Below are 16,730 nucleotides of genomic sequence, written 5' to 3'. Positions count from 1 at the left end.
TATATGTATTTGATTTTTTGTAAAAAAATTATTCAAAACCAAATGGGAGGACAATTTTTGTGCCCCCTTGTAGCTAAAAAAGTCAAGCCTTCGTTATATGGAGAAAATGCGTAAGACCGCCAAAAAAAAATTCTCAAAAATTTACGCGATTTTTAAGCCTCTGCAAACTTGCACTTTATTATACCCAAATTCAATGGTCTATAAAACCAAGTACCCTAAATTTTTGAAAAACTCTGCTTAAAATCTGTGGAATTTTGATAGAGATATGTAGATTTTTTTTTAAATTTGAGCGAAGTTTGAAAGCTGAATCTATATCGTTTTTCTTATTGAAATAAACTTTGTTTTCAGAAACAAAAAACTATTAAAATTAAATAGGAAGCAATTCATTTATCAAAATTTGTCAAAAAGTCCCTTTGCCATAATTATGAGATGCACTGTTTGTGTGTACATATGCAAGAATATACCCTACAAGACAGTTGACTATCATATAAGCACTCATATTATCATCATCACTATCCTCATCCAACTACACATTTTTGTTCTAGCCATGGGAAAGTTCTGATAGTTTCCCCTTGCCGGTGTGATATTCTATCTCTCTTTTACCAATAGCAATTTCTTATAACTGAAAAATATGTCTACTATGCTCTAAACTACTCATTTTCGTCATCAAAAAGTAATCAGCACAAACTCCTCAATAACTCCTCATTTTCGTTAAAAATCAGACTGAGGAGTTTAGTTAAAATGTTTTATTTAGAAATTATACAATTTACAATATATTTTTGTGTTTTCATTGAGATTCGAACTCACGAATTTTCAATATTTTTTTGTTTACATTAAAAAAAAAAAATATTCACACCAATTCGGTGTTTCATCCACAGAGATTCGAATTCACAAATTTTCAAGTCTTAGCCAAGCATCCACTCGCCGGGATTTAACAAGTATGAAACAAAGATAGCTAAATTTCACACTAGAACTGTTTTCAGAGCAACCGCATTACAGTAGATATATTTTTCACTTATATGGAATTGCTATTGGTAAAAGAGAGATAGAAGTCACACCGAACAGGTGAAAAGAATATCAAATGAAATATTTGATTTCCCCATTAAAAAATGTTGTATATGCTATTCTGATAATGAGAATGTATTAGAGTTTAATAAAATACTTGTAAATGTGTTGGAATTTTTGTCAAAAGTGCTCAGCACTGTCTTGTAGGGTATGTACTAAACTCTTCTTCTTCTACAGGGCCGGCATTTCACTTTCAGTTTCATTTCACTGTATTATCAACACTTCACATAAAGCCTCTAGGCTTAGTGTCGTATAAATTCTATATAATTAATTAATTGACCATTCTAGGGGCTTATAGTACTTTGCGGTTTAATCCCATAAGATGTATTTCTATTTTTATCTACAAATATGCAGACACTATAAATATTCTTCGAGTGTAGTTTGAGTGCCAAAAAAGTGGCAATCTTATCTTAATTCGCTTATGGTCGTCGACTGGCTTGATAATAGTTTATTTGTGTAAGTTTTTCTTCTTTTCAGATAGTTTTTTTGTTTTTGTATTTATAGTTTTTGGTTACCAAACAGTAAATTACTTTATTCTAGCGCAGTTAGTCACATGGCTTTTTGTGAATTTTGTTCAAAAGTTGGCAATTTGCTCAGTTATGAACTTTGGATGGATGCCGCTTATAGAAGCGCAGGTGGCGGCGAGAAGTTGCGACCAAACATGAACTTCAACTTGAGGCTTGAATTTGAAATTTCAATTAAACACATGCGCTTGTGTGAACTTTGGATAAGTGTATAGGCGAATGCTTGTGTGTATTGGTGAAGCTGGCGAAATTCGCATAGCAAAGCAACTAAAACGTGACTCCACCAAATTAACGCATTCCATTAAACCAGCAGCCAAGCAACAGAGTTGATGACACCGTTGGACAGTTGGCCGCACCGGTAGCGGTCCACACCCATTCATGTGCGTGTGTGTGCATGTGTGTGTGTGAAAATAGCAGAAAATAAGCTAAAAAAGCAATGTAAATAAATAAATTAATTAAGGAAGTCAGCTGAAGATGAACGAACAAGATTTTGGAGAAGTTTGTTGTGATAAAAGTTTTGTTGTTATTTTTTTTTTTTTTTCAAATTAATTATATTAATTGTTGTAGACATAAATTTCCTTTTTCAGCAGACATATGAAAGTATACACAATTCGGTTTCTCCATCACCTGCAGCGTAAAGGGAAGCAAATATTTTGAATTTGTTAATTGTTGCGGTTGAATTGATTTATGCATTTGTATGTGTCTCTATGTATGTATGTATGTTTACATGTATTGTATTCTAAAAACCACGCAAAAAATTTTAGGTTTTTGTGGCGAAATTTTACCAAAATATTTGCATAAAAAAAGGCAGTAGAAATCCATTTTTTTATCATTTTTTCCTCCCTTCGCATTAAAATTTCCATTCTGTGCCATAAATACAACAGCGAAAAGGGGTTAAGTTAGGCTTGAAATGACACATTAAATGTTGTTGTTAACTCAATTTTACGATGACATCAATGGCTGCATGCGAGCGCTGCGTGTGCGCTATATTTGTGTATATTCGTAAAGGTTCTTTGGCTTGTGCAAGAAAAAATGCCGATTAATAAAGATATTTTTTTTCAGTGTTCAAAACTCCAGAATAAGACAATTCGTGTACATGAAAAAAAAACAGAAGCTTTTAAATTACTTTTCTTTTTCTTCTTCTTATAGTACTTGGATCTACAGCTGTTTGAGTATTGCAATCGGCCACTTGTTATTTATAAACATTTGTACATATTTACATACATTTCTGCGTTCTGTTTTTATTGTTCAAATGTTATTCAGTTAACTTTACTCGTAAACACCTTTTCGTCACTGGAACTGGTTAAATTTTTTGTTTTAGTTAACAAAGCTCACTCATGACAAGTGTTCTTTCTTTCCCACATACTTTTTATACATTCTGGCTGGCCTAGCCGAGTTGGTTAGCTCATGACTAGCATTCTGTTGATCCCTGATTCAGTTATCGTTGCAAATATGAAACACCAAATGGTAGACATTTTTTTTCTAAAAATTTATCCCGATGCGCATTTTTGTCTTCACAATACTTCCTATAAAAAGCATCTGCCGTTCGGTGCAGCATCAAAGAGCTCATCAAATTGAGAACCTTAACTCAATGCCAATTAATTGGCTATAATACAAAAATATTTACGCGATATTTTTTTATGTAAACGAAATATTTATTTGATTTAAAAAAAAAAAATAACTTATTTATAATAAAAACTAAAAAGTGTAAAAAAAATTGAAGAGTTTAGTGTGGGTATATTTAGGATTTTTTTTTGCCTGAATTACGTCTTTTTTGCAAATTGCATTGGCATTCCCTTCCCATCGCAGAATAGCTACGGCGCAGGATAAGTGAATAAATTATTTCTTTATTTATTTTTTTATAAACACAATTTCATTATGTATTGGCAGCAAACGAAACATATTTCGCACACACAAAATTGCTGAAGTCTAAACTTCTAACATATAAATGTAAACTCCGCCTGCACCTGTCAATAAAACTGCCGATGCTGTCCTACGGCTGCGAGTACTAGCCAATAACAAAGCAAAGACGAAAGCAGCTGAAGAGTGTTCGAGTGAAAAGTGCTCCGAAGGGTGTTTGGCCCCATACGCTGCAACGATGGAATATACCAAATTCACTACAACGATGAGTTGCTGAACTTATGACGGGGAGAATACGTCGTTAAACACATTAAATCCCACAGACGTCTATGGTTAGGACACTCTGTGTGCATCTTCAAAAATCCATTTTAACAACAAACCCTATGATAAGCTGGGCTCGAGGGCGTCTAAAGTTATTTTGGCTTGACCAAGTCATAGCCGACCTGAAAAAACTACGAGTTGGGAGCTAAAAGTCTATTGTTATGAACCATGCAGATTGGAAGAGGATTTTGGACGAAGCTAAATCTCACCCTGAGATGTAATCGCTACAGGTTGATTATAATTTATAAAGGAAAGCTTATTCATCATTTAGCCGTTTTCCGGGCATACTTGACTAGTAAACTGAATTAATAGCCAGCTTATTGAGTTCGAACTCACATAAGAAGTTTGTCTTTGAGCTGAAGGTCAGTATTACTTGTGCTCCTACGTATTGAAGTTAGATAAATTCTCATTTACTTTCTGTGTAGTAAATAAATGAAAATAAAATACATTTGTCTTTAAGCCACTTCAAGGATTTTGGTGGTGGCGCTGTGGTCGAAATATTTCTATTTATTTCTCTAAATTTTACTTATGAACCGATTTTTTTTGTCGGCACAACTAGAGCACTAGAGCCACTCAGACACAATTAAGTCCATTGTACTGCACGGATTCCCTTTGAGTAGATCTTGTGGTCGCTTCTTAACACATCAGTGACAAAGACCTCAAGACTGATTCTATCGAAGCGGAGCAGACGCACAGAAAGTGGTTCGCCATCATATCCTCCTCTTCACAAGCTGGGCAGAGTACACTGTCTGAGATGCCTACCTTTTCCATGTGCTTAATGTCAGAAGGATTTGCGACAGTCGGTCGAATATGACAGGTAACAAAGGGTTTAGTCCATCTGCAGCCTCTCTTATCCTACTAGGCTCGCTTGTGGATTGAAGTAACCCATTTGCTAACCGTGGCTTTGATGGCTGCAGAAGGGAGTGGCAGAACAGGCTCCTGGCCAAAGAAGTTCGCCTCAGAGCCCATCCTAGCTAAGCAGTCAGAGGTCTCATTACCCACTATACCCACGTGTCCCGAGACCCATGTTAGCATTACGCTATTATGTCTACCGACATAGTTCAGCCTGGATTTACAGGATTCGACTACCCCAGTTTGGCTGCCGCTGCAGGTACATACAGATCTGCCTCTCCATCAGTTTTCCACAAAGTTTTTGCCGAGCTCATTTTCAGAGTTTGACCACAATTGAGTCTCTGGCAGCACCACACTGTATCTCTTTTCAAGTACGACTTTTGATGGCATGAAGAGAATCGTTAGATCGATTTCCATGCCTTCTCTGTTTTTGAGTGCCGGACAGGGGCCGTACCAATTCCCATTGTGTTTCAGCCTGCCGAGTTGATATACTTCATATCAGATTGAGCCGTAGCGAAGCATGTGGGGTTTGCTAGGTACCAAAGCTGACAAAGCAGATGAACTTGCTAGAATGGGTAATACCTCTTGATGTTCAATTGGGTAGAACGTTGAACCTTGTAAATTACTAATGGATAGGGAAACCATCAACATGGTATATATAATTTTATAAAATAGTTGTATGTATTAAGCAAACAGACATGACGGAAATGGAACAACAGTCGCTCAAAAAGCCTGTTGAGATTTCACAGAGAAGTTACAAGAAGCAAGGTCAACTGGTCATTGTTTAATAGGTAACCACGCTAGAAGGTTGGGTACTCCATACTACGATTTCGGTAGAAGCTGTCTTAACACGGAAGAAGAGGAAACCATCAGACACCTTCTACGTGAGTGAGAAGGAGATGTAGGATGTAGCGCATCTATGACTAACTAACGAAGCTTATAAAATTGGCAGAACGGTTTAAAAAGGAACTCATAGTATAAGGAAAAGTTCCAGTGGTATCGCAAAGGATCTACCCCAGGTCTAAATGTGTCATTACGTGGCTGTCGTAACAACTTACCTACCAAATCTATCGGCCAGTTATGATAAGATATGCGAACCAATACAAGAAAATTGGGATTCCGCAGGATTCAATTTAAATTCTCTAGTTAAATATTCAGGTTTTTCCTGAAAAGTAATAAAAAGTATTGCCATGACACCCGATGCTGTGATGAGGTTCATGAAAGCGCGCTAAAGAAAGGTCGCGTGAAATTTTAAGTGAGTACTAATTTTAAAAACTTAAATCAACCCTCGCTGGGACAACCACAAGAAAGTTGCAAGCAAACTGATATCATGATATTGGTATATTACCATGGGAACACCACAAAAAGATGCTTATCATAATTAGAAATGCCATGATACTAGTTCGCATGCATTCAATTCGGAGCTGCCCTATTGAAATTCGATGAGAGAGCACAGCTGATGTGATCGGATTGAAGATACTCTTTTCAGTATTCATTGACATTTTATGACTTACGCCTCAACATCTTTCACAAATCGTATTATTGTCTTACGAAATTCGACGCTCTGTGAAAAGTGAAAAGAGTTCATCGCGCGCTCAGGCCAACGTATGATGAGCCCACGCGATGATGCCCATTTTTGGCTTAATAGCTATGTCAATAAGCAAAAAATTGCCATATTTGTTCTGAAGACCAACCCGAAGCCATTCATGAGCAGCCTTTCCATCCTTTGAAAACAACCGTTTGAAGTGGCATAAGGGCTGCATCAATCATCGGCCCATATTTCTTCAAAGACGGAGTTGGCGCCAATGATGAATGCTATCTACGAACGCGCCATGATAAACGACTTTTTGATGCAGGATGCACAGAAATTGAAGTTCGTGATCTCCACAACATTTCGTTCCAAAAAAACGGCGCTACTTTTATTAATTTATCTGTCGTCTCGGACCAGTGTATTGACCACCAAGATCGTGTGATATCACACCTTTGGATTTTTATTTGTGGGGGTACTAAAGTTATTCACGAGGTACCGACCGCAGTCCTCTAGCGAGTCATTCAAAATTGGTGTTAACGGACGGCCGAATTACGGCGTAGTTGCGGCTGTCGGACTGGAGGTCAACATCGCCAAGACCAAGGCCATGAGAGTTAACCATAATAACGCAAGCAGGTTGTCAGTTGACGGATGCCCCGTGGAATTAGTCGAAAGTTTCTGCTACCTCGGCTGCATCATCACGGCAGATGGTGGAGCAGATGAAGATGTCAACTGCAGGCTAAAGAAAGCAAGGGCGGCGTTCGAGCGAATGGATACAGTATGGGGGAGTGCGCTAATCTCCAGGCGCACTAAACAACGAATATTCGGCACATGCGTGAAGTCCGTATTGTTGTATGGAAGCGAAACATGGCTGGTCTCTAACACCATCACACAGAGGCTACAATGCTTCGTCAACAAATGCCTCCGCATCAGCTGCAGAATATTTTGGTCAAACACCATCAGTAACGACGCACTGTGGAGTTTAACGAAGGAGGAACCCATCCTTAGGTCACACATTGAGTAAACAACCAGATAGCATCACGCAAATGGCTCTGGACTGGAACCCGCAAGGAAGCAGAGGTCGCGGTCGACCAGAAAACACTTGGAGAAGGTCGATGCTGCGCGAACCAGCAGATGCTGACATCTCATGGGACGGTGCAAAAACAACAACACAGAACCGTGTACAATGGAAGAGTCTTATCGAGGCCCTATGCTCCCGAGAGAAGTGAACAAGGAAAATAAGAAAAGAAAAAAAAATATCTTTAAAAAATAAATATCATGAATGGTTCTATACAAAAATAATAAATTGCCCAATCAGTTTGAACTGTCGTTGTTATATTTCAATTCAAAATCTGATACTACCAAATTGTTTAAAAAAAAATAAAATAAATAAATAATTGGCGCGTACACTTCTGTTAGGTGTTTGGCCGAGCTCCTCCTCCTATTTGTGGTGTGCGTCTGGATGTTGTTCCACAAATGGAGGGACTTACAGTTTCAAGCCGACTCCGAACGGCAGATATTTTTATGAGGAGCTTTTTCAGGGCAGAAATACACTCGGAGGTTTGCCATTGCCTGCCGAGGGGCGACCGCTATTAGAAAAATGTTTTTCTTAATTTTGGTGTTTCACCGAGATTCGAACCAACGTTCACTCTGTGAATTCCGAATGGTAATCACGCACCAACCCATTCGGCTACGGCGGCCGAATTGATTAGCCCTTATAATTTGGTGGGCTATTGCCGAGGAGCGACCGCTATTAGAAATTCCAATCTCGGAGAAACACCAAAATAAAGAAAACCATTTTTCTAATAGCGGTCGCCCCTCGGCAGGCAATGGCAAACCTCCGAGCAAAACTCTGCCATGAAAAAGCTCCTCATAAAAATATCTGCAAATAGGCGGAGGAGCTCGGTCAAGCACCCGGAAAAGGATGTACGCGCCAATTATATATATATGTGTGACCTGGTATATGAAAAGGTACCTTACGTGTCAAAAAATCATTTTTCACTTTTTTGTTGATTCGAATAGTGTGTGAAAGGCTCTTTAAAATGGTGAAAACCAGAAAGTCATAATTTGTTTGTAAGTTTGTTAAAAGTAAAAAAAAAAGAAAAGTACAAATACGAAAAAGACTGAAAAGTTTAAAGTTTAACTGCTGTTTTCTCGAAACTTGTTTTCGCACGTAAGGTACCTTTTCGTAGACCAGGTCACATATATTGTCAAATTTCAGTTGAGGGAAGAAAAGATACAAAAACTCGCACTTGAACAAACAGGCCCCCATCAACCAATGAAATAACACCACCTTGTAAGGATTTGCCTTGGTTTTATGTTACTAACTTTCCAAACAATTTCAACAAGTTGGCAATCTTATACGAATGACCACTCCGAGGTATCCAACAGGGTAAGATAACATCACTTAAGATAATAAAAAGAAACCATCTGCATTTATCAACTGCTTTGAATGTTTTTCTCTAATTGCTTCAATTTGTTATCTGCGCTGAATTCGCATTTGTTCAAAGCAAATATAAAATTTAACAAAATATCCAACAAGTGTTTTCAAGTGGTCAACTGCTGGTAAAGGGGTTTCCCAACAGTCATTCAACACTTTTTATAGCTTTTTTTATATAAAATTCACTTACCACGTTTCTCCTCCATTTTTGATAAGTCTGTATTGGTTTAAAGTGGTGCTTTTATGATCGATTGAAAACAAATGCTTTCGCAGTGTGAAATGTGTTCGCAAAAAATATGTTTTTGTTGCGCTGATTTTTTTTTGTTTGTTTTTAATTTGGTGCTGTTTAGCAAAAAGCACAATAGCACTTGTCTGCAATTAAAGCGTTGCAAAATCACAATCAAATGTCCAATGTGGGCTGAAACGTGGCGCGTAGTTGGTTTCTTCACAAAATTCACTTAAAAAGTGTTCGTCTGCAAGTGGCTGTGTGCTGGTAATCAATGAAATGAAACGAAACGAAAGTCACAATTAATTCACCGCTTCAATGGGCGCGCTTGCCTGTGTGTGCGTGTTTATGCGTGTTTATGCGCGTGCAAGTGCAAGTGGGCGCAACAAAATTAAAATCAAAAGTTTGAATTTGGCAAAAAGTAAAGAGAAGGCACTTATTTTTATTGCGATTTCAATTGGCAAATTGTTTTTCGCTTTCAAACACTAAACTATTGTCTATTCAGCAGCAATTGCAGCCAACCATTTCTTCTTTATCGCCAGTTTTTTTTGCTTGTTTTGTTTTCTTTTCACTGCCAAATAAAGGAGTCCAAAAAGCGTGTGCTTAGAAAACGAAAGTGCGGTCCAGCTGCACCAAATGCTCGTGGGTGAATTGGTGAAGTTTTCGGTCTTGTTTTTCACCTTACTTCGATTAACAACTGAATATCTTTGATGCTCCACAAACACACACAATTTCTAATGAAATAAAAGTGCACGTAGAAAGTTTTTCTAATTACTTTAAAATAAAAATAATGAAATGTCACTAACAAAAAAAGTTGCTTTTCTCTATGTTGATTTAATCAAAAATTCAATGGCGCGAAAGTAGTTGATTAATTTACAATTTTTTTTTTGATAAAACCTTCTAAGCTGCTGATAACCATGTGAAGTTGTTGCTGCCACTCGATTCGATTTCAACAAATCTGGTGTGTAAATATTTGTAACAGTTTAATCACTTCTTTAAAGGCACTTTGAGTTAGTTAGTATGGGTAATTTCAACAAATTGACTATTTTATTAGATTTTTGTTTGTTGTTTTGAATTTCTTTAATTTGTAATTTTGTTGCGGTTGTTTCTTTGATTGCGCGTTGCTACCACGTTCGGTGTTCGAGCGTAAATAAACACAGTCTGCAGTTGACTTCAGCTGATATAGTAGTTGGAAGCGCAAAAACGGCGCGCGCACACATCACCAGCAACACCAACAACAAACAACCAAAGCAACCAAACAACCAGCAGCAGCACCAACACGAACGCCAGCCTCAGTCGCAGTCGCAGCCCCGGTCGTAGTCAATCAAGCCGGGCAAGTTAACGCGGCCTCTGAGTTAAAGCAGGCAGGCATGGCAATCAGCCAACTCGCATAAGCAGTTAGCAGGCGAGCAGAGCTCAGCGGCTTCACGCAGCAGCTTCATGTTGACGGCGACGTTGTCGTCGTTTGGCGCTGTTTACCTTTTAGTCGTTGGTTACTTAAAAGGCCGGTTAACTGTGTGTTATTTTAATGATAAATGCGAGATTTTTGTTATTTCCAACTTCTGAAAGGCTTGCATGTAACTGCAGATCAGTAATGCTGATGGTAGCGCATTCGCTTTTGCCGTTCTAGAGAAACGAACACCTGGTTTTGTGAGTTGCTAATTTTTTCTAAGATTTATCTAAGATACTTGCCTTCTCTTGGCACAGGCGGCTTCTAAAACGGTCAGCGATGTACGATTCTATTAAAACTGACGTTCACAATAGTCTAAATCTTGGAAAAGTTCCTAGATAAAATAAATGCCAAATCTCATTTCTTTATCGATTTCAAAAACTTTCCTTTTTTTATCTAAATTCCGGTTGACGAGTCCCAATCAAACGATTACGGCTTGACTTTTATTACGCCTATCCTTAAAAGCGGGAATAAAAATAATATTGAAAATTATAGGCCGATTCCCAAGCTAACTACAGTTCAAGGCAAATTCATTATAGAAAACAAAGAATGAATTCGCCTTGTTTCATTCTGGACTGACATCCACATAGACATGATGAAAGAAAAAAAAAAATAAATCAGCTGATTTACCGATACCACCTTTAATAGATTCGCCTTGCTACAGTTTCTAAATTATTTGAGTGAATAGTCAACGTAGTGCCGAAGACTAATGTGGCCGCTCTTGGGGTGTTGGAGGGAAAGGGACTTCGAAAAATGTTCGGTCCTCTTCGCGTTGGCGATAACTACTAACTCTAAACGCATCAATATTCAGCGCTTGCGTTGGCTGGGCCACGTCGAGCGTATGGATCCAGAAACTCCAGCAAAGAAGCTGTTCGGATGGCAAGTTAGAGGACAATGACATAGGGGAAGACCATGACTCCGATGGAAGGACCAAGTCGAGGGAGTGCTATTATCGCTTGGGCCTTCTCCAACGCGCCTTCAGAGGACAATGACATAGGGGAAGGGTAGAAGGCGCGCGCAAGGTAAAGACGCCTGGCAAGACTTGTTGCAGTAGGCCTTAATCCAGTAATGGAAGATAGTATAAATATACTTTGCCGTTAAACATTTGTTATTTCCTAATCAACATGGATTTGTTGCGGGCAGATGTACGTTAACGAATTTCGCTGCTTTTATTGAAGATTGTTTGGATATCAGGGATTTTGGGGTTTTCAAATGGATGTAATCCATACAGATTTTCTAAGGCTTTTGACAGTGTATCCACCCAATATTAATAACTAAACTTGAGCGTTTTGCCTTTCGACTAGGGCTTTTCTTTTTCTTCTAGGACTTTTTTTTTCTTTTTCGACGAAGGCTTTTATTTTAACAAAAAACCATAATTATATCAATAAATTAATCAGTTATATTTTCGCCGTTGCTGTTTGCAACCACTTCAAATCGCCGTTCCGCCACAAATCGCCTGGTCTGGTGTCAAAGAAATTGTTAAGCCAGTTTTTAAGGACCCTTCGGATGGTTTGACGGATAACGGAAAATATGGTATTCGGTCGGTGCAACGTCTGGAGAATACGGCGGACCTTGAAGGACTTGTCATTTGAGCTCTTTGCGTGCGGCTTTCACTTAATTCGTGAATTAGTACGGTTTGATCATGTCGATCTGGTCTCGTGAGGCACCCAGGTTCTCAATTTTTCTGTACATCCCATTGAATGAATCGTTTTATGATCGCAGTTAATGTTTTCCGCCAATTTCCGACTAGTTTGGCGACCCTTGCTCTTCAAAAGTGATTTGAGACGTTGTTCATCGAATTCAGAAGGCCTTGCGCTACGGGACGTGTCATCGACGTCAAAGCAACCATTTTTGAACTTTGCAAACCATTTCCGTGCTGTAGACTCACCTATGACACCTTCTCCATACACGTCGCAAATGGTCCGGGCTGCTTCGGCAACTTTTTGACCTCAATGAAAAGCAAAGAAGAGCAGGTGTAAAAAATGTTGATTATTGCCTCCTGGGTATTCCATTTCTAAGCCTCAAAACTAATAAAATTAAATAACTGAAAAATACAATTAACATAATTTTGTAGAGTGGAAAGAGTTCTTTCGAATGAATACTTACCCTTAAAAACGCTATGGACGTATTCCTCAACCCAATAATTAAAAAATGTGCGTGGCGAAAAAACAAACTATATACATTTTTTGTTAAAGTGTTTTTTAGAAAATTATTTTACATTTTTGGCAAACACGCGCCTTAGATTTTTTCTTTTTACTTTCTTTATTAGCTGAGGCTATGCTCAGAGTCTCCGTATGCCTCATAATGGGTCTCCATAGCTTTTCTAGTTATATTCAAATACGTAAATTAAATCAGTGAAAAATACTGCTATAATGAAACGATTGCATACTCCCTCGCATATTACACCCGTTGCAAATCGCTACGCATATTAGTAAGCAGGAAGGTACTTTTTTCGAATATATTTTATCTTAAAAAGTGAAAAATCTTCTGAAGTAGAATTATTGCTGACTTTATTTTACTCCTGAAATGGGGAGAATTTTTTATAAAAAAAATACTAATTATTCTTTCAAATTAATTTTATCATCTTCAAAATGTGCCGTTTCCGAAATAAAGCATTTATACTCGTATGTACCAACGAAGAAGCCAAACATCGAAACATTTTTGAAACGCATTTTCTTGAATCACCTTCATTTTTGAAATCACCTAGAGTTCAAGCCGCGTATTCTCATTTATGGCCGTTTTTTTTGATTGAAAAGGGTTGTCCCGAAGTAGTCATTTGAGTTCTGAAAAGAGAAGAATGTAGCCATATCCATATCAGGTGAATATTTTTGATTTTTCGATGATATTTTTAGAGTTTTTGGATAACAATTTGTTCATAATGATCGATAAGTTGGTTTGGTACGCTGTTTCGAAATCCTTGAGTTTTTTCAAAAAGTTTGGACCTCTTCCATGTACTTTCTTCCCCAAATGTCATATAATGCCTGGATAATATGCTTTATTTAGCAGTTGACCTTTAACAATCCCTGTAAATGGAATTTTTAAACCTATAATTCCAAGTAGTTTAGGTCGCCAAATGAATTCCGTTAAACTGAAGTTCATTTTTGACAGATTGTGCCAACTCTCTCAACGTCTTCGTTTAAGAGTACAGCATAAAATTTTCGTAAAGCAAACAATTTGGGGGAAGCGCTAGTTGGGTTCTGGATGAATTACCACTCTAACCAACCAACCAACCAACCAAATAAGTTGGGACTTTTGCCAAAGAATGCGGACCCAGTCCCTCTAAGAGGAAACTTTTTTCTTTGGTTTGCTGTTTTATGACAAAGATATTGGGATTGGTGTTGAACTACTCTCAATTGCGATTACTCTGTTATAGCCAAATAAAATCAACTACGAGTGAAAAGTGAAACTTCCATTAACGCCTTGAAAGCTTTCGTTTTATTTGTTTGTGATTTTGTTTGCCGTTTTTATCAATGAATACATTTTTTCTATAATAATTTGACGACGAGATAGCTTCCTGCTGATGAAAAATTCAATAAGAAGGGACTTAAACGAAAAACACCAATTGCCTTTTTTAATGTAAGAATAAGAAGTATATTTATGTACTATAGAAATTATCACAGTAAATATTTTAAAAATGAGTTACATATTCCTATATGATCTTGAAGAGCAATGATCTTATAGAGTCACTTAAATTTCCAATTATCTTTAAAACAAATTACTTTCTGTCATATAGACAGGTATAATATATTTTGGAAGCAATAAAAAAAAATTAAAGTAATAATTGAAGTTCAGTTTAGACTTACCACATAACACGTGGGCTGAAATGTCACGGGCCTAACAAAGAAAACACGTTTTCTTTTTATTCAAAATTAGCTTTATTTCCATCAAGAACTACGCAATCATTCTAGCGGCGCTCTAACATTTTAAAACCCCTTTTGTACTACGATTTATCTTTTGCCTTAAAATAGGCCTCAATTTCAGCGACAACATCTGCATTCGAGCGAAATTTCTTACCGGCGAGCACTTTTTTAGGTCGGAGAACAGCCAGTAGTCGCTGGGAGTCACATCTAGCGAATGTGGTGGATATGGGAGCAATTCTTTGTTTTGTTCTGCTCAGAGTCATAAACACGTACTTGTTTTTGGTCAACAGTGAGCAAACGCGGCACACACTTTCAACATAACTTTCTCATAGTCAAATGCTCAAGCATTAGAAAGCCAACACGCGCTTTCGATATCTTTAGGATGTCAGCTAAGTCACGCAACTTCGCTTTTCGATCATTCAAACGATTTTGTGGATTTTTTTGGTGTTTTCTGGTGTTACCGCCTCATTTGGACGTTCTCTGCGTTGTGCATTATCGGTATCTCTGATGGAGCGGGGCCCCCATAAGACTTTTCAAGCCATTGCTTGGCTATAACGGGATTTAGGTATTTTTCCCCATCAGGAAGCAGTGTAAAATTAAAACACGAAATTCTTGTTGATCCATTGTTTTGAAAATAACTAAAGTAGCGACACTCTTAGCACAATAACTCACAAACTAATGAGTAGAATATCATGAAATTTCAACAGTTGTCTTTTTAAGGTTAACCCTTATGTCAATAACCGGGTACCCGAGTACCCTTTTCCATCTTTGAGATAGTACACTGCTTGATAAAAGTTTTTCCCACCGATCCTCGTTATTTGGTCAATTCTACATCGATCTATGCTTTCAACTTCTTTTTTTATGAAAATAACATTTGATTCCTGGGGGTCAAACTAATTGACGCGCTTGTTTAATAACCAGGGAACCCGGGAACCCACTTGATTCCAGTGTATTGTTCGTGCTGTAATTATAATAAATTCAATATTGAAAGTGCAAAATTGGAGAAAGGTTATCCAGAATTATAGTACATACAAATCATTATTATTGATAAAAAATTTGTATGTAAGCGACGGCTAAGTCCTTCACTATTCGTTCGCCTTGATTCGTCTTACGACCCTCTGCTGATGCCCGTATAAATCTGTACATGAAGTGGACATGAAGTTCCATATTTGGCGGGTTTCGATGGAAGGTATTGTATGAATCTGAGAATTCCGAAGAAAGCGTACATCTCTGTAGGCGTCAAATCTTTCCACACGTACTGTTTTTTTCAGGATTTGCTTCATTATACTTCTGGTACTCCATGTTTGATTTCCTGTTAGTGTGTCGTATAATGATATCTATCAACCAATTCATTCGTGGCAGTCAATTCGAACGTGGCCAAGATTGATAAAGTCTCCGTGCTTCGATGAGGACCACAACTCTGGCGAATTATATTTGGAGCTGCAATTTGACGTTGATTGGAAGTTGGTGTTTTTTCCATCTTGTACCGTCCTTGGCCACAAGAAAATCAGGCGCCGATTCATGTGATGTGTCCACTTCAGTAGTCTCGTCGTCATATTCTTCTTGCTGGACTTCGCTATCACGGTCACCAGGTATCTCTTCACTGTCAGAAATTTCAGTCAGACGTTGTGACTCTTCTCTCGCTAACAAAAACCACTCTTCATCCTCACTATCTGACGTGGAACTCTCAGGGCCTGACTTATCTCCCAGTAACGCGGCCAAATACGCTGACCTCTCTACAGCGGTCAACCTAATAATGAAATACATAACAGATCATTTTTTTACTTTCATCAAGGTCGTAAATTTATACCGAAATATTGTAGTAATCTTATATAAGTTTACCTTGCGAATTCTTGCTCAGATAGTTCTTCCATTTTCTTCTCAATTAGGTTTTTTTTAATCACACTGAAATCGTCTACACTTCTCAACTGCTCAGCGAATACTAAATGAAATAGACAACAAAGACGCGGTCACATTACAACCGAGGTACCTTATGACGTCAGTTCTTGACGTCATAGGGCTCGGGTAGTCGCACATCTGCCTACCATTTGTAGGGGGGCATGCGACTACCTGAAAAGCCGGTACGTTATAAGAATAGACCTGGAAAAATGCAAAGAAAAAATATCTGAAAAATACTGTACTTGCTCAAACAGCTACAGATCTTTCAATTAGCCATATATTTATTAACGTGCGTTTGCCAAACGAGTGACGATAGTTGGAGTAGAAGGTTGTAAAATGACATTTCAACCGTTTCGGTGATCAAAGCAAATTGATTAACGCGCCAAAAGTAGGCAAAAAATACCATTGGAAGTGCAAAGAAATGTCAGCGTCAAGTGCAACACTGCACCCAAGTGTCAAATTTGAAGCTAATAAGGACAAAAATAAATAGTACAAATTTATGTGGAGTGATATAGAAAAAAAAATATGAAAACCTGAATTTAACACGAGAGAGGGGGGAGAGATCTAAACCGGGGCTCCCATGCATGGAACAACCAACTTAGAAGTTTCACTTCTACCGTGCGTGAGTCTGACAGACCCTAGTTTTTTATAATTTAAGCGGATTAGGGAAATTTTCTATGGCAACATTGGCGAAAAGTAACAGTT

At 37.9% G+C, this 16,730-nt stretch overlaps 2 protein-coding genes across 2 annotated transcripts in view; both read right to left on the bottom strand.

Annotated features, from left to right (window-relative positions):
- Window positions 1–9,955, bottom strand: part of LOC128868536 (aquaporin) — a 131,149-nt gene extending 121,194 nt beyond the window's left edge. Inside the window, exons 1-2 of the mRNA XM_054110736.1 lie at window positions 9,714–9,955; window positions 8,781–9,080 (exon numbers count right to left, since the gene is read on the bottom strand). Of these exons, the coding sequence (XP_053966711.1) occupies window positions 8,781–8,796 (16 nt within the window). The 5' untranslated portion in view covers window positions 8,797–9,080; window positions 9,714–9,955. The remainder of the gene's footprint in view (window positions 1–8,780; window positions 9,081–9,713) is intronic.
- Window positions 9,956–15,554: 5,599 nt separating this feature from the next.
- On the bottom strand, window positions 15,555–16,037 carry LOC128868824 (uncharacterized). The gene is made up of 2 exons (XM_054111358.1): window positions 15,969–16,037; window positions 15,555–15,876 (listed from the first exon to the last, which is right to left on the bottom strand). Exons 1-2 carry the CDS (start codon window positions 15,998–16,000, stop codon window positions 15,555–15,557), a joined length of 354 nt encoding a protein of 117 aa, XP_053967333.1. The 5' UTR covers window positions 16,001–16,037.
- Window positions 16,038–16,730: the final 693 nt, after the last annotated feature.

Source organism: Anastrepha ludens, chromosome 6 (assembly GCF_028408465.1).
Source record: "Anastrepha ludens isolate Willacy chromosome 6, idAnaLude1.1, whole genome shotgun sequence".
In the NCBI taxonomy this organism is placed as follows: Eukaryota; Metazoa; Arthropoda; class Insecta; order Diptera; family Tephritidae; genus Anastrepha; species Anastrepha ludens.
Note: the sequence above shows the minus strand (reverse complement) of the source record. Positions and strands in the feature narration are given on the sequence as shown.

What these genes read in the sequence shown, in the direction of transcription:
- LOC128868824 (XM_054111358.1), bottom strand. Translation starts at nt 16,000, where the DNA reads ATGGAAGAACTATCTGAGCAAGAATTCGCAAG. An exon ending in TCTGAGCAAGAATTCGCAAG is followed by an intron (nt 15,877 to 15,968) that starts GTAAACTTATAT and finishes TTTCATTATTAG; the next exon opens with GTTGACCGCTGTAGAGAGGT.